Source organism: Halichondria panicea, chromosome 6 (assembly GCF_963675165.1).
Source record: "Halichondria panicea chromosome 6, odHalPani1.1, whole genome shotgun sequence".
NCBI lineage: Eukaryota > Metazoa > Porifera > Demospongiae > Suberitida > Halichondriidae > Halichondria > Halichondria panicea.
This window is the reverse complement of record NC_087382.1, coordinates 1,157,202-1,182,692: the sequence shown is the minus strand read 5'-3', so window position 1 is coordinate 1,182,692 and position 25,491 is coordinate 1,157,202. Positions and strand designations below refer to the sequence as shown.

At 40.8% G+C, this 25,491-nt stretch overlaps 3 protein-coding genes and 1 long non-coding RNA gene across 4 annotated transcripts; 1 reads left to right on the top strand and 3 right to left on the bottom strand.

Annotated features, from left to right (window-relative positions):
- Nucleotides 1-1,132: 1,132 nt before the first annotated feature.
- LOC135336862 (uncharacterized) lies at nt 1,133-4,478 on the bottom strand. Its single transcript, XR_010394963.1, has 3 exons — nt 4,039-4,478; nt 3,829-3,891; nt 1,133-1,470 (listed from the first exon to the last, which is right to left on the bottom strand). It is a non-coding gene; the product is annotated as an uncharacterized LOC135336862 (long non-coding RNA).
- Nucleotides 4,479-5,762: 1,284 nt separating this feature from the next.
- LOC135337762 (uncharacterized) lies at nt 5,763-9,791 on the bottom strand. The gene has a single exon (XM_064533739.1). It carries the CDS (start codon nt 9,687-9,689, stop codon nt 6,075-6,077), a length of 3,615 nt encoding a protein of 1,204 aa, XP_064389809.1. The 5' UTR covers nt 9,690-9,791; the 3' UTR covers nt 5,763-6,074.
- Nucleotides 9,746-11,522, bottom strand: LOC135337175 (probable outer membrane protein pmp7). The gene is made up of 3 exons (XM_064533074.1): nt 11,186-11,522; nt 9,854-10,920; nt 9,746-9,798 (listed from the first exon to the last, which is right to left on the bottom strand). Exons 2-3 carry the CDS (start codon nt 10,905-10,907, stop codon nt 9,746-9,748), a joined length of 1,107 nt encoding a protein of 368 aa, XP_064389144.1. The 5' UTR covers nt 10,908-10,920; nt 11,186-11,522.
- A 3,280-nt stretch (nt 11,523-14,802) lies between these two features.
- Nucleotides 14,803-15,723, top strand: LOC135337174 (uncharacterized). Its single transcript, XM_064533073.1, has one exon. The coding sequence runs from the start codon at nt 14,803-14,805 to the stop codon at nt 15,721-15,723; it is 921 nt and encodes a 306-aa protein (XP_064389143.1).
- The last annotated feature ends 9,768 nt before the right edge of the window (nt 15,724-25,491 follow it).

The following is a 25,491-nucleotide window of genomic DNA, read 5'->3' as shown; positions in this document are numbered from 1 at the left end:
ATTATGCCGGTGAGTGGTACTAAATGCTAGGAACACAAAGTTGACTCACTGGAAAAGGTGTCGATAGGTATCCGGCACGATTAGACTACCAACACATTCTAGCATTACCTCATAGCTCTGAGGCAGAGCCAATTAAGGTAGACTGCACGACATAAATAATTAACTTATACGTATATACAATTTACATATGTATACATTGTGTACATGTGCAATCATTGTTCAGCTGTGGTTGCTAATGCAGATTGGAAATTAAAAGAAACATGCATCATGCACATTGACCTCAGTACCCATGTTATGAGAAAGAAGCATGCATGATAATTTCTGACAGAGAACTCTGAGAGACTTGTCCCAATGACTCACAGGACCTTCTTCCACATACATGCACCCTCACCAGGTGGGGAGGTGCCTTAAGTTTGTAAACAAATCGGGGTCCTTGCATGACATGGCATAAAATGGGGAGAGGGGTGAATATGAGTTACCCGCACACTGAAAAGTACTGAAATCCGCAATCAATTAACAGCATAATCTGAGAGGCCAGCTTACACACTGTCGCACAATAATTATATGTGCAGTATGCATATTATGCGTGCCTTTTGTTTTGTCACTTTTTCGTCAACCACAAATTGGTAGAGACTCATTGCAATGGTGACCTGTTAGATTAGCCAGCGTGACCAGTAGACAGTCCTGTCCTTTATGGGCTGCTTATAACTCTCCAGCAGGTTAATCATAATTGTATGTACAGTCATGTAGGTCGTACACTTGTAACTATAGCGACACTCTCCATGCAATCGACTCGTATACCTGCATGACACATACCTCAGCCTCTACAATCTGAGGGAGGGAGGTAGAATTAATAATTAATGCTTATACCATACAGGCAGCATGTACCCTATAATTATAATTATGTAACAGTATTAATTCGCTCTTGCCCTGGTAAAATCACACTATCCAAACTAGAAGGTCACTTTTCCAGAGCCCCAAAAAAGTGAATTGATTTTGCGTGTCCGGTCCTATTAGCCTCGAGACCAGGCCGCTGGATTCCTCCTTGGTACAGGTATTGGACTCCGCCCAACTACTTAAGTTTGCATTTGCGCATGCGCGCACATGTTTGCTCGCTATAAAAAAGGTCGTAGGCAAGCTTGTTTCAACAAAACGTATCACAACGATGAAGATATTTACTCTGTTCTTTCTGAGCTCTGTCTTTGCTCTCTCCACGGCTACGGTCAGGAAAAATGTATACGACAAAGTAATTTGCCAGTCTGCCAGATACAGCAATGGGGATTTCACGACATACGTCCATATTTGTGAGAATGGTAAGCCAGCCTGTTTTCAATATAATTTTATGTGTCAGTTTACTTTCTATGTCCAATGCACAATAATTATATAGGACCGAACCAGTACTGTTTCATTAGTGATGGATCGGAGTACCGTGCAGCCTCCCTTCTCCTTCCGTGAGTATCCTGCCGATTCCTGTTTTAAAGTACAGACTCAATATCACTGACCCGACCACAAAATTTATTAACTTCTACACATCTATTGGAGTGAGAGGTGACCTACGATTTATTTACTGCAAATGGAATTAAACTTGTAGCTAATGCATTTCGTTTAAAAATTTATCCTTCTCAGGAGCGTGTTTTGAAATCGATAGCAAGGCCATAGCCATTCCAGTTTGCAGTGAGTGCGAACCCCCGAGGAGGGATCCGGATCCGCCAAGTAAGTGATATAGCTACATGCATAAGGAGACTAAGTTGTCTGTAACTATGCATATATAGCGCAGAGCTAACTACTATAAGTATAGAGTATAGCAACACTCAGTCACCATGGACAAGTTTTTCTACACTCTTCTCAAAAGGCTGCAATGTCATTGCAAGTAAAGGAACACTTAGCATAACTCGAGAACAAATTGCAAATACACTAATTAAATCCAAGAAAACATGACTAGAAGGCCTATAGAAACCCTTACTTGCACTTCATTGATCTTTGAGCAGCTGTAGCAGCTATAGTCTACACACAAGACACATAAAAACACTACCGTATACCCGTAATACCTCGCTTGAATGCGCATGCGCACCAAGACATAATTATTATATGCGACTGCTGCATATATTATATGCGACTGCTGCATATATTATATGAGGCTGCTGCATTTATTATATGCGACTGCTGCATATATTATATGAGGCTGCTGCATTTATTATATGCGACTGCTGCATTTATTATATGCGACTGCTGCATATATTATATGAGGCTGCTGCATTTATTATATGTGACTGCTGCATTTATTATAATTATGCGACTGCTACATATATTATATGGGACTGCTGCATTTATTATATGCGACTGCTGCATATATTATATGGGACTGCTGCATTTATTATATGCGACTGCTACATATATTATATGGGACTGCTTGCATTTATTATATGAGGCTGCTGCATTTATTATATGACGCTGCTGCATATAATTATTATATGAGGCTGCTGCATTTATTATATGCAACTGCTGCATTTATTATATGCGAATGCTGCATTTATATATATCAGGTACATATACAAATGTACGTGCTGCATTTGTATATGCAACCACTTCATTTGCTATATGCACATGCTGCATTTACATATGGGGCACCTGCATATCATATAATGTACCATCTGCATTTATATATATATGTATTCATTTATAATGTACGTGCAATTTGTATTAATTTTGACACAAATGGCACCCCATAAGAAAGCCAGAAATCAGAAAAGGTGGAAGTGAAGGGAAAATGAGTGGACGTAGCAGGGCAATGCATTCCAAAATTAACCCTTGCAGATGTAATAGCTAGCAGCTTAGCCTCGATTCCAGTCGCGAAGAGAAAGGCGCGGCCTGGTATACCTTGCCCGAAATAATTGACAGCAATTTCATCATACAAAATTGAAAACGGACCGATCATCAACTAAAGTGGCCTATGCCTGAAATGGAAGTGAACTCAGTACTACGGAAAATGAAATTCTGTATAGAGCAACAATCTGCACCATGCAGATGTGGAGTTACAATGAACCGACTACGGAGTGATAGAATGGAGCGAGATATCAACCCACGATCACTTTACGTGGACAGTGCATGGGTTGGCTCTAAGAGACTTTGCGTTTCTGACAGTGAAAGAGCACACTTGCAGCTACGAGTGACAAGAGACTTTATATGCTTCAAACCAACATTTTTGTATTAGTGTGATTGCTAAAGCCTTAAATTGATACGTATGCGTAACTCAATAGAGTATGGTCCATAATTAACTTCCCCAATTTTCTTCAGTATAATTTTTGGCTGATTAACTTCATCACGTGCATGCTCTGATTAGCGTGAGAGCTCACATCACTAAGGACCTCTGCGGTCTGCTGCTTGGTCTCGTTTGGCCTTCAGATGCCCATGCGCAGGAATGGGTCATACACTATATCCACAGCTTGCGTTAAATCCGCAGTGAATTGTCTTGTCTATAATAAATTATGTGTCTACATATGCATGTCGCATATTTTACTAGGAAGTGTACTTGTAATTAGGTTAGAAGTGAAGGAAGTCAAAGATGCAGGATGATTGTCTTGATGTCTCAAACAAGCCTTTTTATAAGCGCCAGAAAAAAATAATTCCAACAACGGTTGGTGCTTTTTTAGGACCTAAAAAATTATGCTGATGATGACGTGGCGCTTAAATTATGGTGGCGCTGTAATTACATCAATTACGGTAATGAAATAAAAAATTATAATTGGATAGGGTCTGGTCCGGCTCTATTTGGATTAGCGAGGTTCTACTGTATTACAAACTTTTTGTATTCTGCTTATAATGTCATACCCGTTTTTTCATTGATATGAGCAGCTGGGCCATTTTTCAGCTGATAATAGTGTTGCTGACGAGCTGTAGTCAAAGTAATGTATGATTATTCTCATGTCAACTATCAATTTAACATGAACCAACTTAATAGTGCAAGCTATCAAATTATAATGGTGCCACTTTCATTAATTCTAGTGGTGGTTAGTAACAAGATAATACATTATTATATACCTGAGTCATCTTGTTGCTCCAGCTCCAGGGCATCTATCAGCTGCTGATAATAACCATGGTCATGAGGACTGAGCAGAAGAGGCCAAGGCCACGAGAGATATAGCAGAGCCACATTGGCAATCATTGAAATCTTCATGACGATATCCAGAGAAAATGCTTTAACATGCAACTTGAAGTGATGAACAATTGCAGTCAGTGGTTATGAGTCACTGTCAATGAGAAAATGTCACTAGAATAGCTAATACCAGTAAGTAATGCATGCATGCACTCTTAACCCTTTACTGGTCAAATTGTTGTAAATTTTACAACAACAATCTGGGAGGGAGCGTGCTATCAACTTGTGAATGTTGCATGATATTGGATTCTGTGGCAGATTGGATAGTATCATGAATGCGATTATCCTTTGAAGTTCTGCTGAGCTGTTCAATTAGGACACTTAAAAAAAAAGGTATATATGGCCATGAGGTTGCACGAGGGTATAGGAGTATGGCCACGAGGTTGCAGAAGGGTATAGGAGTATGGCCATGAGATTGCACGTGAGGTTGCACGAGGGTATTGGAGTATGGCCGCGAGGTTGCACGAGTGTATAGGAGTATGGCCATGAGGTTGCACGAGGGTATAGGAGTATGGCTGCGAGGTTGCACGAGGGTATAGGAGTATGGCCATGAGGTTGCACAAGGGTATAAGAGTATGGCCGCGAGGTTGCACGAGGGTATAGGAGTGGCCGTGAGGTTGCACGAGTGTATAGGAGTATGGCCATGAGGTTGCACGAGGGTATAGGAGCATGGCTGCGAGGTTGCACGAGGGTATAGGAGTATGGCCATGAGGTTGCACGAGGGTATAGGAGCATGGCTGCGAGGTTGCACGAGGGTATAGGAGTATGGCCATGAGGTTGCACAAGGGTATAAGAGTATGGCCGCGAGGTTGCACGAGGGTATAGGAGTGGCCGCGAGGTTGCACGAATAAAACTCTACTCCACCCACACCTCACTCACACCGACACACACACACTCACACTCACTCACACACACACACACACACACACACACACACACACACACACACACACACACACACACACACACACACACACACACACACACACACACACACACACACACACACACACACACACACACACACACACACACACACACACACACACACACACACACACACACACACACACACACACACACACACACACACACACACACCACAGAACAAACGACTGGTATTATTTCACTCACATTTCACTGAACTATAATTATACAAGTGCAAAAGCATTTTGTGGAAAAATAGGGGGAAGTAGGGCTGGCTGAGCCGCTCAAACACCAACAAGGATGTACAAGATGGGTTGGTGTTAGTTATTTAGGTTCCCCGTGAAGTGACCAGTAACTTGGTCAACAGTAGTATCGTATACGATGCTGTTCCATTGGGCAAACTATTCCCCTTGTTCAAATTCAAATGGTAATTTAAAGTTTGTGCACTGAGCAGCGTGCGACAGTTCAAGATGAGATTCTATCATTCAACCATAGATCAACTAACACATGCACAATAACATAGACTGTAAAGACTAAGTACAACAAAGACAAGCGGAGCAGAGGCTCCCATACACAAAGCTATATAGGGGTGACACTATATAGGAGCAAGCTGCTAGAGCACAAAGCAATAAATTAGAGAACTATACAAAAGAAGTAATAAATAGTATAACACACAGGACTTAAATTGTCTATAGTATACTGACACAGGAGTACAGGAACCCATGCTTGATACAGTACAACACAGGAGTACAGGAACCCATGCTTGATACAGTACAACACAGGAGTACAGGAACCCATGCTTGATACAGTACAACACAGGAGTACAGGAACCCATGCTTGATACAGTACAACACAGGAGTACAGGAACCCATGCTTGATACAGTACAACACAGGAGTATACAGGAAACTAACTAGCAAAGTCGTTACAAGTAACTGAATCTAGTCCACAAAAAGTCAATAAATATAAAATTGTGCATCTATAATTATGTTAATGTTACTCTTTCACGACATCGATTACAGTGTGTGTGACTTTGGGTGCATTGTCAGCTGTAGCTTGAGGAGGGGGAGGGGCTGGTCTGTAGTCCTCTGTGGTGAGGGGGGCTAGTACGTCCAGGGCAGGCTCTCTCAGCTGGTCCGGCCTCGTGGCAGGTCGGATGATGGGAGGAGTGATGTAACGATCAGGGTCAGCTTCTTCCATGGCTCCATCAGTGTACGGATCATATCTGTCCACGTTTGTCCAGGTTTCATTATTCTCCATTTCGTATTGTTCCAGTTTGTGAACTCGTGGAATCATTTTTCTCAGTTTGAGTGAGTTTTGCAGAACAGGGACTTTCTTCAACATATACTCGTAACAATGGTAGCAAACTATCACCACAAACAAAATAAAAGCCACTGCCATTGAAATGTTGGATATTATGTTTTGACTCTCATTGATGTTTCCTATGTAGAGGGTGCCATACGCTAGAATTGCAAGATTGAGGAAAAAGAGTGTTTCCAGTAACTCATTGAATCGTATTTTGTACACTGGATAATTCTGCAATTTGAAAACAATCAGTCCAACAGTTATAGATCCAGCTGATAGTACAGGGAGAGAAGTGTCCAAAGCCAAAGCTGTTATTAGGTTATGAGCAATCAAAGAAAATAGGAGCAGTCCCACCCAGTAGCGATGCTTGGGAGTGAATGGAGCATGGTATGCATCCATGAAGCCATTGTAGTATGTGTTCTTAGTCCATTTCATGAGCTTCCATTTTGAGCACCGAGAAAACCATTGTCCAAAGAAGAGCAGTACAGTGAACAATATACCAGAAATGATGATTATGGTGGCAAAAATAAACCGAGGGACATGACCGGGAGTGAAATATTGCACATTGCCGTCATACAACCAAACTATATTATCACTTGAATTGTTGGGAAAATCCAACACCTTGGTTGCACCATCAGGATAATTCAAGACCCTGTATTGCAGTGCAGCAATGATAAACCGTAAGAGTTTGGAATAAGAGAGTAGGACGAGTGTGCCTAGGGCAGCAACTGGGTTCCTGTTGGAGAGGAGCTTTGCAAAAAAGTCAAAGTACTTGCTCAAAATGATTATTAAGAACATCAGAAGAAACAGGTAAGCAGGAAAGACCATTTGAAGGAGCACTTTTGCTTGAGAGTTCATTCTATCATAAAAGCATGTCTCAATACCTAAGTCAAGATTCACCCACGATATGAAAACTGTCAAAGGGTTATGAAAAGGCACGAAAATCGACTGATTTGCAGCTAATATATTAGTGTAGAAGATCAGCCCATGGATAGTGCCTGTTGCTATGGTAATGTTGAAAACGAGAATGAATACAACTAGTACTATGCCTGCCAGGGCAAACGGGAGTAGCAGGAGAAGGTAAGAGTTTGAGCAGAGTTCACATCGTGAAGTACCTAACACAAGACTGAGTCCTGGTTCACATTCTCCACACAAGACACCACTTCGATTGTGGGCACACTGTTCGTCAGGGTTGCTTAGACTGATGTTGACTGGTTTTAGTACACAATAGTCAAATGTACAGTTACTAACAACATACCTACTTCCGTTAGTGGTATTAGTGACTCCTATCCATATGTTGTTATTACTTTCCAATTTTATGGTCTCATTTTCATCAGAACAGTTTGTTATCTGATATTCTTGTTGCAACACTGGATCACAGTCACACTTGCACTCAATTGAGGACATGATTGGTTGGAGTCCAATAGGACATTCACACTTTAGAAAAGAGATGTTTAGAATTTGTCTTGAAATTCCCAAATTGTTGCATGGACCCTCAGCATAGAGTTCCACTTGAGCAGAGCTGTCTTGTGAGAATACATTGTACTCTAATTCTGTGCACTGATTGCCAACTTCTTGTTGTGCTTGTCCTTCTTTGAGACGATCAACTCTACGGCTCTCAGTGATAACAGAACTGTGAATTATGGCATTATTCATTGGATTTCCAGCTTGGTCTACAGCCATAACACTGATTGTGAATGCTTGTCCTTTTCTAACAGAAATGGTTTGCTTGGTGGTGTTACACAACTTTACTCTGACAGCCTTTGAAGCTATTGATGAATAATGCACAGTATTGTTTAAGTACTCAAATCCATTGTCTGATGAAGAGAGTTCGGCTGATACATCCACAGTACACCTGTCAAACAGACCTCCGTAAATATCTGCTCCTGACTGGGAAGCTGTGTTGTTAGTCAAAAAAGTATTGCAATAATTAACTGTACTGTTCAAACACTTAACTTGTTCATTAAAAGTTAGGACCAAAGTTAACAAATTAGTAAAATTGATATCAAGACCATGGAGATCTAGAGTTTGAATGAAGCATTCTGTTTGTGTCAGATCTCCTGCAGTAGTTACATCCTCTCCTCTACACACACCACTCTCAGTACTGTCTGCCACAAATATCCCCCCTCCATATTGAGCCGTGTTATTGTGGATTTCTAGCTTGACCAGCGTTTTACCAAGTTCTATCTCCAAGTTCTGTTTCAAAATATAGATCTTGGAACTTTGTTGTAGATACACTCCACCTCCACTGTTGTTTGCTGAGTTTGACTGTATGTGGATGTGAGCGTGAGAAAAAGCCTTGATGTTTGAAGCGACTGCATAAATACCTCCTCCATTTTGAGCATCATTTCGATCTATAATACTCACAAACAGTACAGGTTCCATGTCACTACATGTACACAGGACAAAGTTATTATTAAATATACAACCAGTAGTGACCTTCGAATCAAATTCAATTTCGCTTGAGTATGCATAAATCCCACCACCATTTTGTGCTGTGTTGTGAGAAATCTCTATGGGATAGTGAACAAAGAGTGTGCTCTCTCTCAGAAAAACACCTCCTCCAACAGTAGCAGTATTGTTAGAAATGACCACTCCTTCTGCATTGATATAGATTTGACTCAGGACTGCTCTGATGGCTCCACCCTGCACACCACGATTGTTACTGAGAGTTGTGGGTCCATTGAACTCCACTCGACTGCTTAGAGAATACACAGGGCTTACATTATTGCTAACGTTGTTAACTCCCGTAAATGACAAGTTAGAATGTACTACGTAAATGATATTTTCACCCTCAAAATTGTCAAATATGCTTGTATTAGTAATTATCAAACTTGAGAAAGCAACCGCAATCACTCCATCTTGTTGGGTGGCTCTGTTGTTTGTGAGCAGAGAGTCGAAAATGATCACAGTGCCATCAGCGACAAAAAACACTGCACCAACGTCAGCACTGTTATTTTTAAACATGACTTTGGAGACAGATATAGTTCCAGTATATATCAAAATTGCTCCACCAAGACTAGTTCCTCCATTACCAACTACAGCTTCATTGTCTGTTATATTACAGCTCAAGATAGATGCATTACCCACGAAAAGTGCAATCACTCCACCAAAGGCTGCCTTGTTGTTTATTAGCTTGCTATTGGATATTAGTAACTCTCCATTAAAAACCAAAATCACTCCATCTGATCTTTTAGCACTGTTGTACTCTAGCTCACTGTCAGAGATTGAGACACTCCCTCCCTGGCTATAAATTGCTCCACCGCTATAGATAGCACTATTGTTTAGTAGCGCACAGTTATACATGGACAAATGATTTTTGAAGGTGGAAATTGCTCCACCATTTTCAGCACTGTTATACGCTAGCTCACTGTCGGAGATTGAGACACTCCCTTCCAGGCTAATAATTGCTCCACTGCCAAAAATAGCACTATTGTTCAGTAGTGCACAGTTGGAAATGAACAAATTACTTTTGAAGGTGGAAATTGCTCCACCATATTCAGCACTGTTGTACGCTAACTCACTGTCGGAGATTGAGACACTCCCTTCCAGGCTAATAATTGCTCCACCATCAACGATAGCACTATTGTTTAGTAGCGCACAGTTGTATATGGACAAATTACTTTCAAAGGTGGAAATCGCTCCACCATATTCAGCACTGTTGTACGCTAGCTCACTGTCGGAGATTGAGACACTCCCTTCCAGGCTATTAATTGCTCCACCGCCAACGATAGCACTATTGTTTAGTAGCGCACAGTTGTATATGGACAAATTACTTTCGGAAGTACTAATCGCTCCACCATTATAATAAGCGCTATTATTTGTAAAGTTGCTCCAACTGATAGTCACATTTGCAGAGGCCACAAACACTGCTCCACCATATGCAGCAGTATTGGAATCGAACCTTGAACCATTAATAACAGTTTGACTTGATTCAATGTGAACTGCTCCACCGCCATTGTTACTGAAGAAGTCGCTCTTTTCAATATACACAGTATCAGCCTTAACAATCAATGCTCTGTCAGTGCTAGTGTTGTTCACAAAGAGAACTTGTTCAATCGTCACAGTTACCGTACGAGTGATCCCGAGTGTACAAGCTTCCAACTTTAGCAATTTCAAGTCTACCAAATAGCATTGAGAAATGTTCATGTAGCCTGAACTACTTTCATCACTTGCTCCAGTGAAATGCAAACCTCCTTCAATACTCAACGCACTGATATTAGATATCTGCACTCTACCAGAATTGTTCAAATTGATGGTGGCATTTTGGCCAGCAATAATCACCTCTGTGAAATTACAAATGTAAAGCATTTCACTTAATAAATGATCTCCAGGTAGAAAGCTCAAGGTGAGATTGTCTCCACCAGATAACAGGTCTGTTTGAACAAGCTGCTCGAGAGTGAAACAAGTTCCATTTTGATAGTCATGACACAAGTCAGTTGAATCCACTGGCACAATGTGATAGTGCTCACTCCTGGTAACAGTAGCTAGGGTCAGTAGCAGCATCAACCAGGTGCAGTGCATGTTCTCTCCGATACTATAAAATTACAAGTATATTTAAATACAATTAATGCAGTATCAGTATACTATTTTAAGTTTTGGTGTCAAACTAGAAGCAGCAATAGCTGCTTCTAGTTTGACACCAAAACTTAAAATACTTGCTATAGATCATCTAGAATATGTGCATGGAACAAGATAGTGGTATCCAGAGTTTATGCAATTGAACTTAATAAGGCAAAAATTCTTATCAAAATCGTTCAGTTTCACTACGCAAGTTTGCACAGTGATAACTGATAACTTACCTAATTCCTTTTCAGCTTACAAGATCCAAACACAGCCTCACGTGTGAATACAGCAGTGGAGTATGCGGAGATATATTGTATACAAGTAGTCTTCCACAGGCCAGAGGGTTTAGTGTTGGCAGAGTTGAGTGCTAGAACTAGCTAAGCGGCTGAGTCAGTTCAAGATTTGACAAGGGTTTAACATTAAACAAGATAGACAAAAGTAACAACTGACAAAACAGAGATCATACATGCACCAAAAACAAGAGAAACGCGCAGGGCCTCTTTACAACAAAGAATCTATTGTTAACACAAAAGGAGGCTCTGCTCCACAGGAAGTAATTAACCTACCTATAACAGAAACCATGCATATAGCTACAGTACAAATTAACTAAGTAAACAATGTACACATTAGTCAAGTGCACACACATACAAATAATAATAACAACATTTATATAGTATCACATATGTACATTAGCTGTCATCAGACATAGTCCAGGCTTCCAATTCCCTGTATGTTTTCAGAAAACCCATTAGTAGCGGTACCACCCTGCTTCCCAGAAACTGAAAGGAAGTTTGTGGTTACCCCACACACCCACACACCACAGAACACACGACTGGTTCTGGCCACCATTGACGAGTGCTGGAGCAAAGACCGACCACCCAACAACTCAAGGAGACACTGCAATCGCTATTGCCAGCCATTAAATGGCAAGTGTCAGTTGACAAAAACAGATAAACAGTGTACAAGCAAATGACTGCCTACTGTAACCCTTTATAATAAAACGATATGCTACAAATAATTATCATACTGCTGTTTGGGATCAGAATCATCTAAACTATACATTTGTGGCTGAGGAAACTTTTGCATGTGATTATCTGACAAATTTCGCAATATAGCATGATTGTATATCAACTTAAAACTTTTTTTCTCTACATCTAAGTCAACAGAGCTCCCAGGGGGGTCACCAGTTACTATGTGCATGGGGGGCAGGGGATTTGGTGGGAGATGTAATTCTACAATATTAGCATAAACTACACATTCCATGCAATGATAACCTGCACTTTAGAAAATGCTTGTAGTAATACTGCAATCTGATAGGTCACTGAGAGGTCCATTATTTCACTTATGGACCTGAGGTCTTCTAAGTAGGTCTATTAGTTATAGTTATAACACGGGCACGAGGGATGTATGGAATATATTGCACTGAAGCACGAGGGCGCCAGCCCCGAGGGCTGAGTGCAATATATGCCATGCAGCCCGAGTGCACGTGTTATAACTAGTTTATATCCCGAGGGCATAGCAACATAACACTGTCCTAGTAACACAATATAAACAGCACAAAAAAAGACAGAGACAACTCTAGACACAGCTCCATCTCTTCTCTCTTCTAGACGCCAGTAGATCTATCTGCAGCGTATAAGATTGGCATGACCGACAAATGGCTTGACATAAAATTGTTGGAGTTTTAACTGAAATCTGCAAAACAGCCCCACCCCACTTCTGGTGCTGCAAAACAGCCCCACCCCACTTACTGCTGCAAAGAAACAGCCCCACCCCACTACTCAGTGAATACTAGCTGCTGGTCTACGCTCGGCCTCATAACCAAGCCAAGAAAGCTCGCTTCTACACTGCTGCAAAACAGCTCATGCCCCCAGCAAAAAGAGCCACTTCTTATGAGTGCTACGGTGAAGCAGAATTGACATGCATCAAGATGTCGAGGACTAGGTCGATCTAGGAACACAGAATCTTCCACAAAATAAATCTTGGACAATTTTAAAACCTGCACAGTTGCAAGAAGAAACTCCAGCAGTGCTGAACATTCATTCCTGCATGGCTGGACATACTTTGATACTTGTTATTTCTCATGTGTATTAATTTAATTTTAATTTAATTGTCTGTCTAATTGCCAGAGGGGCGTTTTGCGGTCAGTGCAATATGACTTTGCGGTCAGTGCAATATGACTTTCAGCAGTGCAATATGCTTCATATTGCACTTGGCAACAACGTAGCAACGGGATATAATACTGATTATGCCTACAGGCAAGATGATGTCAAGATTAACTTGTATGGAACATGGCAACATCACACAGTTTATGTTGAAGTCATAGTAACGATGATACAGTGCATCATTAAAAATTAATTTTTTTTAAAGTTTTGCGTTCTGCAGTGCCGCTTTGCAGCTTTTATCTCTCTCTTGCAGCTACAATAGCTAGTGCTCTAGTGCAGAGCTAACTACTATGACAATAGCAACTTTTTATTTGCAATGCGTGATTCTCAAGAAACAGAAACTGCCTTCATCAATGTGAGTTTTTTTATGTAGACTAGCCAGAGCAAAGCTTTAACGTTGCTTGAGGCTTGTAGAAACTCTTGGTTTCAGAGTCTTCTTTGTGTTAATATAGCCTAGCTTGCTTAGCACTATTCTAAACCAGTTATAGGCCTCGTCAACGGTCACTATGGAGTTTTGAGACCCTCAGGCCCTTAGTAGCACCCTCGCTACGCTCGAGATGCTACAGCCTCGGGCCTTCAGGTCTCAAAACCCCATAGAGACCTTGGACTCAGTCTATAACTATTATATAGAAAGGTAAGCCGCGTATCGAATGAGTAGACCTCCTCCCAGGTACGAGACCACGTACATGGCAATGAAGGCCACACCCCTCAACCCTGGCACATAGTTACAACCAGCTCAAACCAAAGAAACACTGAATAGCAAACCAATAGAAAAAGAGCAACATAAAATTAATATACTACCCACTATTACACCACGCAGGAGCTCATACATAAATTCCATACATAAATTCTCTCCATATTATTAGTACAACCAGTAGGTTGTATTATTAGTACAACCAGTAGGTTAGTACAACCATTAGGTTAGTACAACCAGTAGGTTGTACATAGGATTGACAGTGCAGTTGTGTGTGTTTTCAATTATTGCACAAATTTTGACTTGTGTTTAGACTGCTCTATTTCTGCAGGGAAAGGCCACATCAAGAAACTAACTGGATAGATAGCTTAGTTAGCCTTTTATCTGTGTAATTGTGTGATATTATAGTCTATGAATATTCTCATGCATTACTATTGATATTTGAAAAATTGCACTATTTTCATATTTCACCGCGTTTTGTCTGACTGACTAAGTAAGTAAGTAAGTAACTTTCTTGAAAAGCATTTCCTCCTTGTACAGACATGTTCAGAAGATTCTAGATACAGCCTCTAGTCGAATAGAACCTGGACCATGGGCGTTTTTCTCAGAATTGCGTTCGCTTCCAAGAGGCAGATGACCTCTCAGGCTCTACTTTTCTTACATACGCAATTCCGCCATCTTTAAATGACTGCCACAGCAACGCACATCTCTCCCGTATCGTGCCGAATCTGGGCAGTCAGTTTCAACCGCTGGAGAACATCCTACGCACTGTGTTCATTCCCACCATCACTGGAAGACCCCCCCCCCCTAATGACACAGATAGGGATATCTTTGCCCTGCCCACAAGATTCGGGGGTCTGGGCCTAAGCAACCCAGCAAAACAGTGTGATCTACAGCAAAACAGTGTGATCTACAGTTCTCTGCTTCCCACTCCATTTCCAAGCCACTGATAGAGTCCATCCTGCTACAAAATCAAGAATACTCCTTCGGGTGCATGGATGCCCAGCTGTCAGCCAAATCTGCCGTCAAACAGATGCGCAGGGAACAATCCACCCAAGCAGCAGAAGTAATCAAGCAGCGTCTCACCCCTGCCAACACTAGGACGCTGGATCTCGCAAGCGAGAGAGGTGCCTCCAATTGGCTAACCTCACTACCGATCTCGGAGTTCGGCTTCAGTCTACACAAAGGTGCCTTTGTGGACGCCCTATGTCTACGCTATGGTTGGACGCCTGGAGGTACGCCAATACACTGCGACTGTGGTGCCAACTTCTCGATCGAGCACGTCCTCTCTTGCCCCCGTGGAGGATTTCCATCGATCCGCCACAATGAAATCAGGGATATCACTGCCGACCTACTCACAGAAATCTGTCATGATGTCTCGGTGGAACCTGATCTCCAACCCCTGACTGGCGAAACCCTTGCTCACAGAACCGCCAACATATCGAATGGTGCCAGACTTGATGTCTCCATGAAGGGGTTCTGGGGAGGACGCCAAGAGAAGACATTCCTGGATATCAGGGTGTTCAACCCACATGCTCCGTCAAACAAAAACTCTAGCATTGCGAACTGTTACAAAAAGCACGAAAATGAAAAAAAAAGAGCTTATGAGCAACGAGTCCGAGATGTCGAACACTCAACCTTCACTCCAATAGTCCTTTCGGCCACAGGGGGCATGGAAAAACAGTCCACAACATTCTACAAGCGACTTGCCTCTCGTCTAGCTGAAAAATGGGAGCAGACATACTGCTCAACCCTGTACTGGCTACGTGCCCGCCTGTCTTTCTCTCTACTGAGATCTGCAATACAATGTATCCGTGGCGCCCGCTCATCTAGGGGCCACGCTGTGAAGTCCTCACCAATTGATCTGATCAGTCCACTCCTAGCTACCTGCAGGAAAACTGAATTAAAGACATAATTATTAACATTACAATTATTTTTCTTGACTTGCTCTCATAATTATTATCACTACTTGAAAAAAAACAAAAAAAAAAACAGCAACGCACAATCATGGTAACTTATGAGGTGGGCGTGGCTGTGACATCAATAAACACAAAACCTCCCTTTCTTCAGCTCAGCTCTCCATTCTCTCACTTCAGGTATGCTATTTATGCTAGACGTATGCACTGACTGGATCTACCATAGGCCTCCATGCTTTTGCACTTGGAAGTACATCTACAGTATAAACTAGTCTGGGGGCCAGACCTTTTTCTCAGAGGGGGGAGGGGGAAGAGAGAAAGAAGGTCTGGAGACTCTTGCAGCACTTCCGTGTGCTCTTGGAATGTCAATAGGGAGGAGACTGTGATATTGGAGGTTATAAAGAAGGAGTAGATGTAGCAATACTCTCATTTCATTGGCTGTATCTAAATTCCATTGGCTGTAATCCAAATTCCACAAAGGCAATACTCGCATTTCATTGGGTTAAAAAATCACATGACATAGGATATGCATTTCATTGGCTCTGGCCACATTCCGCTAGAGCACACGGAAATGCTGCAAGAGTCTCCAGACCTAATCCTAGCTCTCTTGATTTTGCCCCCGAGCTATTAGGTCTGGCCCCCAGACTAAGTATAAACATGGCTGCCATTATTTTTATCGTAGATAAATGACTGAATAAAATACTGAATAATGTTTATTCCAGTCCTGTCTTCTCTTCTTGAACTTCTCTTGCTTCTTGATGTTCCTCATAGGTATTTCAGAATCACTTTCATTATTGAGAAAGAAGGCCGGTGAAGGAGGCTAACTCCTCAATTCCCTGAGTGAAGTGCGGCCTGGGATCGAGACTATTGAGGAGTATAATATAATTCTGTCCAACGACCACTTATATATTATCTTCAACAAGATTACAGGACGATGACAAATTAATCAACGTCACATTAATTTTATCTTATCATTAATGTACTACTGTATGAAAAAAGAAAGGGAATCAAAACTAAAAAACATTTGCAATGTGAACGTTGCTAGGATTGCCAGGAAAAGAAAAAGCGAAGAAACAAGAAATTCGACGAGTGTATAACTCCAATCCGTTACAACGTCATGAACATGTACAGTCGAGTGGCCTACTGTTGATAAGGAATTTTAAAATCGAAATACAGGTTGGGTAAATATTGGAATACTTCCACCCACACATCCAACACTTGCGTGTTTGCTTAACACTGTGGGAGTCACATAAACACATAACCAGGGCCGGCGGAACCGGTCAGGTTGGTCAGGCCAAAACCTGACCACTTTTCTCGTGTTCACTTATTTATTTGGTAACGGTGGTTAACATTAAAAATGAAAAATTAGGTAATAATCTTTACTCAACGGTGCTGGTAATAGCTAGATACTGTAATAGACTAGTAGACTGCAGTATCAGACTATCTAGTGTCAGATCTAGCTGCAAGCCAGAAGAAAATGTCTCTCTCTAAACTGCAATCGAGTTCCTTTCAGTGTCCTCACATTGGTGCCTCTCAGGGGCGTAGGGAGGGGCAGGGCTTTGGGGGCTGGAGCCCCCCCTTCCTCTGCAAAAACCACACTAAGAGCCCCACCTTCTCTGATGACTGTCTTCACTGAGCCTGGGAATTACAGGTATAGATTAGTGGCAGACAAACAGCATGTCCAAGAGCTAGCTCTATACTATACTAGTAACTTTGATTCTTCAGTGTAACTAAGCTAGCTAGCTAGCTGGCTAGCATGCACCATTTAATTGAAACAGGTGTGGCTATAAACTATTTCTTGCACATGTGCAATGCACTGTGCAACTGATCAATAATCTACCACAGAGGTTGATTGAGAGCAGCAACTATGTCGCAGAAACTGGACCATTATTTCTCAAGCGTGAGTCAAGGCCAAGATCTAGTGCCAACTTGCCAAGCTCTAGTGCCAGTTTGCCAAGCTCTAGCCTCTAGTACTGCCAGCCTGAGTACTGATGAAGAGCCAGCAAAGTAACTGATCAGCTACATTATCATATACATTGTACATGTAGTTAGCACTGTAAATATTAGCAATGTTTCATGCATATTAACAACAAAATAATTATTGTAACATCATAAATCGTACACAACCAGACACTCCTGGTACAACAACTATTCCCGGAAATCAGTCATTAATTAGGAGGTGTGGTTTCCGGTCGCCGAAAATTTTCGGCGCTCCTTCACACCCTTTCAGCTCAGCCCCCCCTTCCTCAAATTCCTGCCTACGCCCCTGCCTCTCCAAACCAGCAGAAGAACATCTCCTTCCTTAAGGTTATATATAATTCATCGTCTCAGGAAAGTTATAGGTGCAACCTCATATACCTGTACCAATATTAATTTTTGTGATTGTCTCAATTAAAATGTCAATTTTAAAATTTATTAAATATTACTCAAAATGCACCAGAATGCACCAGCAAGCACCATTCAAAAAATTTCCCGGGGGAGGACCCCCGGACCCCCCTTTATGGGTCCGGCCTGACCACTTCATATTTGCTTCCTCCGGCTCTGATAACTATAGCCTGCAAAAAATGCACATAATTAACATCACTATAATTATTACTTGCAATGTGAAAGGATTGGCCAGGAAAAGTATCAAAACAAAAATAATAATTATAACTTATTGAAACAGTACATGTGAATGATGTTGTAACGGATTGGAGTTATGCACTCGCCGAATTTCTTGTTTCTTCGCTTTTTCTTTTCCTGGCAATCCTAGCAACGTTCACATTGCAAATGTTTTTTAGTTTTTATTAGTACAACCAGTAGGTTGTACATAGGATTGACAGTGCAGTTGTGTGTGTTTTCAATTATTGCATAAATTTTGACTGGTGTTTAGACTGCTCTATTTCTGCAGGGAAAGGCCACAGCAAGAAATGGACTGGATAGATAGCTTAGTTAGCCTTTTATCTGTATAAATGTGTGAAATTATAGTCAATGAATATTCTCATGCAATACTATTGATATTTGAAAAATTGCATTATTTTGTGTGCATCGATAAACACAAAACCTCCTTTCTTCAGCTCAGCTCTCCATTCTCTCACTTCAGGTACGTATGCTATTTATGCACTGACTGGATCTACCATAGGCCTCCATGCTTTTGCACTTGGAAGTACATCTACAGTATAAACATGGCTGCCATTATTTTTATCATGGATAAATGACTGAATAAAATACTGAATAATGTTTATTCCAGTCCTGTCTTCTCTTCTTGATGTTCCTCATAGGTATTTCACTTTCATTATTGAGAAAAGAAGGCCGGTGAAGGAGGCTAACTCCTCAATTCCCTGAGTGAAGTGCGGCCTGGGATTGAGACTATTGAGGAGTATAATATAATTACTATAGGTAGCAGATAACTATACTTGAAAGGGAACTATACTTGAGAGGGGCTTTAAGTCAGATAAGTATGGTATACTGTTGCAATTGTTTTTTTGGGCGAAGCCACTATACCATTAAATTAAAACATTGTGGCACTACAGTATAATATAATTCTGTCCAACAACCACTTATATATTATCTTCAACAAGATTACAGGACGATGACAAGTTAATCAACGTCACATTAATTCTATCTTATCAATAATGTACTACTGTATGAAAAAAGAAAGGGAATCAAAACTAAAAAACATTTGCAATGTGAACGTTGCTAGGATTGCCAGGAAAAGAAAAGCACGAAAAAGCGAAGAAACAAGAAATTCGGCGAGTGCATAACTCCAATCCGTTACAACGTCATGAACATGTACAGTCGAGTGGCCTACTGTTGATAAGGAATTTTAAAATCGAAATACAGGTTGGGTAAATACACGTCACAGTCATTGGTCTTTATCTGCTGGTCATGAATAACTTGGAATACTTCCACCCACACATCCAACACTTGCGTGTTTGCTCAACACTGTAAGGGAGTCATAAACACATAACTATAGCCTGCAAAAAAAGCACATAATTAACATCACTATAATTATTACTTGCAATGTGAAAGGATTGGCCAGGAAAAGTACCAAAACAAAAATAATAATATAACTTATTGAAACAGTACATGTACATGTGAATGACGTTGTAACGGATTGGAGTTATGCACTCGCCGAATTTCTTGTTTTTTCGCGCTTTTCTTTTCCTGGCAATCCTAGCAACGTTCACATTGCAAATGTTTTTTAGTTTTGATAACTATAACTTATGCCTCAGTGCGCATGCGCAAGTGTGCATGGTATACGGTAGTGTGTGTATAGACTGCTACAGCTGCTCAAGAAGATTTGCAAAATAATGCTTGCATGGTTCTCGAGTTATGCCTTTTGCTGAATATACCATTGCAGCTATAACTATATAGCCTTTTCAGAAGAGTGCATAGAAAAACTTGTCCATGGAGTGTAGCTACTCCATAATTATAATTATACTTTGTAGTTAGCTCTGCACTATAGAATGCTATAGCTATATAGTAGCTGCAAGAGTGAGGAGAGAACTGCAAGGCTCTACTGAAGCAGCATCCATTAATTTGGACTTTTGGCATCCTTTTCAGCAACATCATGGTCGACTCTTTGAGTTTCCGTATATGATTAGCGATTAGACTGATGCAGCAAAATTAATGCAAAAACGTTTATCATGATAATTATCATGTATACATGTAGCCTCGATTCCAGGCCGAGTTTTCGCTTTTATAACGGTTAGGCGAACAACTAGGCCTGGTACTAGTTGTCTGCGCATGCGTCAATCGTTAGTCAGATTCTGACTAATGGATATTCTCGTTCACTTTTGTGACATTTATATTCGTGTACTATCGTGTACTAGAAGTCAGTTCCCGTTTTATCATTATTGGAATGGCTCTTAGCTGAAGCTTCTCTAGAAAACATTATTCTGAAGACTGAACAACAAGGGAAGAGGTATAAAGCTTTGTCAAGCTTGTTAATTAAGGTCAGACATTTTTGTGTGGGCCCTGTGCTATATATCATCATGTTTGGCAAGATCTAGATAGACTATAGTTTCATCATTAATATGGTGGATCAAGTGAAGAGTGTGAGCTAGAGAACTTGGTGCTGCCATCATCAGCTCGTCGACAATGACACTATAACCTGTTTAAAATACGAGAAATTTAATATAGATCTACACGTATTTAGAATGTCTACTTCTCTGTACAGGAGCAATGGCTAATATCCAGCTATCCCAACAGTGCTCCTCTTGGCTATACTAATGGACGAGACTGGACAGTTTAAGGTAAGGGTTTAACCGTGTTTGGTTTCTTTAATATTGTCCTATACTTACAGGACTGGAGTATGACCTGCTTGTTCGAGCGTTGCTGGGTAGCTCAGAGGCATCAAGAGAATCTACGTTTTCTCAAGCAAAGTTTAACTGAGTTATATACGAGTTGGGGCCTAGAATCAGAGAAGTCCAGCAGCCTGCTAAATCGTTGAAACGTAATTTGAAGACATTCAATCATCTTGAAGTTGCCCTGGGTCACTGTAATCGTGCTGCAACACAACTGGCAACTCCCCAGGCCCTTGTGAAGCAGCTCCCTATGTGCATATTTTGTGTGTACTCACTCTGCATTTTCTGTGTACAAATTTCGATTATTGATTCATTAAATATTTTTGCCGACCACAAATACAATGAAAATTTGACGCATGCGCAGACAACTAGTACCAGGCCTGGTTGTTCGCCTAACCGTTATAAAAGCGAAAACTCGGCCTGGGATCGAGGCTAGTATACATGCAATGTATTAGCAATAACTGGTAGTTTTATAAATTATTGTTATGTAGCTTTGACACATTCATTGATGCATTGATCACCCGCAGTGCTTTCATTGTGAAAATATTTCAGATGAGCTTGAGGGAGAGATTCTCGCTGCTGTTGAAGAGATTCTGAAGGAGAAGATGAGCAACTAAGCCAAAGGGCACAAACTACATTTAGCTATACATAATGACTTGAAATATAGTGGACTATAATCATAGAGAGATCTAGCTTCTAAATATTGGTTTGTAGAGAGATCTAGCTTTTAATTTAGACTCGATCAGTTGTTACAGTAGCTATATTTGACCAAAGCATGCATTCATGCATGCAGTTGACTATTCAATCAATACTTTATCTCTGGCAGCTATATATAGGTGCATGAGATGCATGCATTTATATATACAGTAAAAACACATTCGTTACAGTAACATAATATTTACAAAACATGTTAAATGAAACGCCTCTTTTGAAATTCCATGTAGAAATGACATAAATTTTTGTATGATGACGCATCTCACTGATACAACATATTAGTGTTTTTGCTGTATATATAGATGCACCATTTAAGACACTCATCAGTTGACTGTGAAAATGAGCAAACTGACAATAAAGCCTATGCTCCCAACACGCTAACGACACTCAACAATAGTTATAAACCAGTCAGTTAAGTCTTCTGCATCTTTGCCTCACAATCTTGTCATGTTTGTGGTTTTATGGTGAGGTTTTACATGCAGGAAGTGATGTCACAATAATAACCTCCCTCCCTGTAGTGGAATCTGTCAGTTGATAGTATAATTATGGTGCATAATTGAGCAAGGGCTACCGAAATTCAGCCGTTTTGGTAGCTATACATGTACTCAATCTTTGAGAGAGTTGTCTATTATAATATCTGACCCCTCCCCCACACATCGTGTTCTATCTGTATAAAGAGTGAAGGAGTATAGTGTCCCCAATGCAGGACAAAATCCCGCCCACCTGCTCCGCCCTGTCTGGTGTTCAGAAAAGTCAAATTGACATGATTTGGGTCCCGTACGTGTTCAGGAATGCACTTACGAACATAGCTGAAATTATAAGTTTATTGTTGATTTATGTACCTGTAACAATTATGTACCTCGTTATCAGTATAATTATCGATTTGTGCACATTGTATAACTAACTGTTGGAGACAGATCATTATGTATTGATGCCCCTAATGCTGTGCATGGTTGTTTGATTGTGTCCTATATCAGTATTATACCACAAACTAAGGCAAATGACAGCTATCTCGACACTTAGCATGACTGTATATAGGGGTATCATTGTATGCACACACATAATTATAATTATATACAGTGCTGTTATAGGGGATTATAAGAAACACATGCAGGCCGGATTACCTTCCCATGCACTCTCAAATAACAACTTAACATGCATTTTTTCACCCATTATTCTATTCTTTAATTAATTCTTGAAAATTGTGCCTCATAAAAAATCCGATTATTCTCATAAAAATCTGATTAGCTATACCTAAAAAATGTGAATTAAGACATAGAAATAAACACAACATCCAACTCACTAAGACATAATTATGATTCTCAGTGTTATCTCGCTGACTTGAACTGATTCATAATATTCACTAATTATAGGTCTTCCTAAAAGATACTGAGTAGTGACTGATGGTGGTAGTGGTTGATAAACACAAGTGCAGTTCAATCATAGATAGAGCAAAGAGGAATTGGCAAAAAATCGACCTCGAATAACTATCGTGTTGCCCCGGCTTTACTCGAGGCTGTCTACTTCAACGTAGGAAGACAGCCTCGAGTAAAGCACATGCTGGGAATCAATGATTGAGGAGACAACTGATACTGTAACACCTGATGCAGTTAATGTCTCTCCAGGAAAGAGGGTGAATTTACGTGGTCAGTGTGTGCAACAGCTTCTGCAGTTATACATGAGCTTCTTGAAAAGGTGGAATCAATAAGCAACAATATGACGAGATGCAGTCTACCATTATGGGTGACAGTGAAAAAATATTGAGACAGACATGTGTATAATCGAGACTTACAACTACATGTATACATAACTATAATTATTATGATTATTAGTATCCACAATGTTCAATCCAATTTTTGGACATATCTTGAGTGATACTGTTGAACGCTGCCTTTATCAGTGTATGTGCATGGTGATATTGTATATATTATGTCTTCATGTTGTTTTAAATAATGTTTGATGTAACTAAAAGTTAGTTCGAAATCAGGGCTGTACGGTGATAGGTAGAATGTCAGAACACCAGCAGAATTTAGGAGCTCTTGAACCTCCTGCACACGATGAATTGAGCAATTGTCCATTACTATGATAGACATAGGGGTGTACTCATCAAAAGGATGCAACTCTGGTATCAAAGTGCCACGAAGAAAGTCCAGAAAAGCTTCACCGTCAACAGTGTTATTAGTTGTTTCTACAGTCACCAAACCTTCTGTTGAAATAGCAGCAATTGACGTCATATTACGTTCTTGAATCTGTAAACGGTTATTAATTGCATGCTCTCTCACCACAGATTGCATATCCATATTGTCTGAGCATATCCTTTAGTTCAGTCCCAGTTTCATCAAGGAAAACAAACATTTCTTTATGGTAGGTGAAAATACTGGCCATATAACTGGCTCTCAGATCAAGACGTCTTTGTAGAGCGATCTGCTGAACTTTTTTCCGAGTAAAGCCGTATTTGGCAAGTAGCCTGCACATAGTAGATACAGATACAAGCGTGCCGCTTATTTCAGCAACTTTATCCACTAATTCTGACAGTTGAAGAGTAGGAAAGTGAAGTATCAATCCAATAATGTATAATTCATGATGGCCATCAAGTTTGTGTTCACGAGGAATTAGTTTCTTGGGCTCAACACACCAGTTGCTTCAAACAATTTGAAAATGTTGTGAGCAGTTCCAACACTAATGTTAAGGTTCCTTGCTATACGTAGATATCTTAAATCCAAAGCTAGCCTCTGTCTAGCCTCGATTCAAGGCCGATTTTAATCGGCCTGGAATCGAGGCTAGCCTCTGCCATACCACTCTCCATCTGAGATCCTGTGAATAAGATGCCCTTCTTGTTGGTTCTGCTGATCTCCACATGTCAGTATACAAACTCTACTATCAGTATGTAGTATGTACCAGATAAAGTATTAGAGCTAAGTCTCTGAATGCCGTCAGTATAGTTTAAGAATAATGTGTGCACATGCGCACACTTACGTATGGCGCACCGTGTGTTTCAATAACAATGTCTGCATGTACATAGGCGTGCCCTGGTGTGAATATACCGAGATAGCATGCACGTGCAATGATCGCCTTATGCAGTGATCATGTCTGCACATGCAACCATTAATCTCTGCGTGTGCAGTGATCATGTCTGCACATGCAACCATTAGTCTGTGCACATGCAGTGATCATGTCTGCACATGCAACCATTAGTCTCTGCACATGCAGTGATCATGTCTGCACATGCAACCATTAATCTCTGTGTGTGCAGTGATCATGTCTGCACATGCAACCATTAGTCTGTGCACATGCAGTGATCATGTCTGCACTCGCAACCATTAATCTCTGCGATCATGTCTGCACATGCAACCATTAGTCTGTGCATGCACATGCAGTGATCATGTCTGCACATGCAACCATTAATCTCTGCACATGCAGTGATCATGTCTGCACATGCAGCCATTAGTCTGTGCACATGCAGTGATCATGTCTGCACATGCAACCATTAATCTCTGCACATGCAGTGATCATGTCTGCACATGCAACCATTAGTCTCTGCGTGTGCAGTGATCATCCTTCAACGGAGATAAGCTTCCTTCTTGACTATAAGAGTTCCAGACGAAGTCTTAGGGCTAACAGCTTAAATCACATGCCCTCTGTCATTGTGAAATCTTTGAAAGAAACCTTTGACAAGGAGACATGATCACTGCATGTGCACAGACTAATGGTTGCATGTGCAGACATGATCACTGCATGTACAGACATGATCACTGCACACGCAGA

Coding starts and splice junctions, on each gene's coding strand:
- LOC135337175 (XM_064533074.1), bottom strand. CDS start 10,907: ATGCACTGCACCTGGTTGATGCTGCTACTGACCCTAGCTACTGTTACC. Junction 9,799..9,853: donor AGCAATTTCCACCTTCAAAA/GTAATTTGTTCA, acceptor TATTTTTGGCAG/TGGAGCAATTATTAGCCTGG.
- LOC135337762 (XM_064533739.1), bottom strand. CDS start 9,689: ATGTATAACTGTGCGCTACTAAACAATAGTGCTATCTATAGCGGTGGA.
- LOC135337174 (XM_064533073.1), top strand. CDS start 14,803: ATGGATGCCCAGCTGTCAGCCAAATCTGCCGTCAAACAGATGCGCAGG.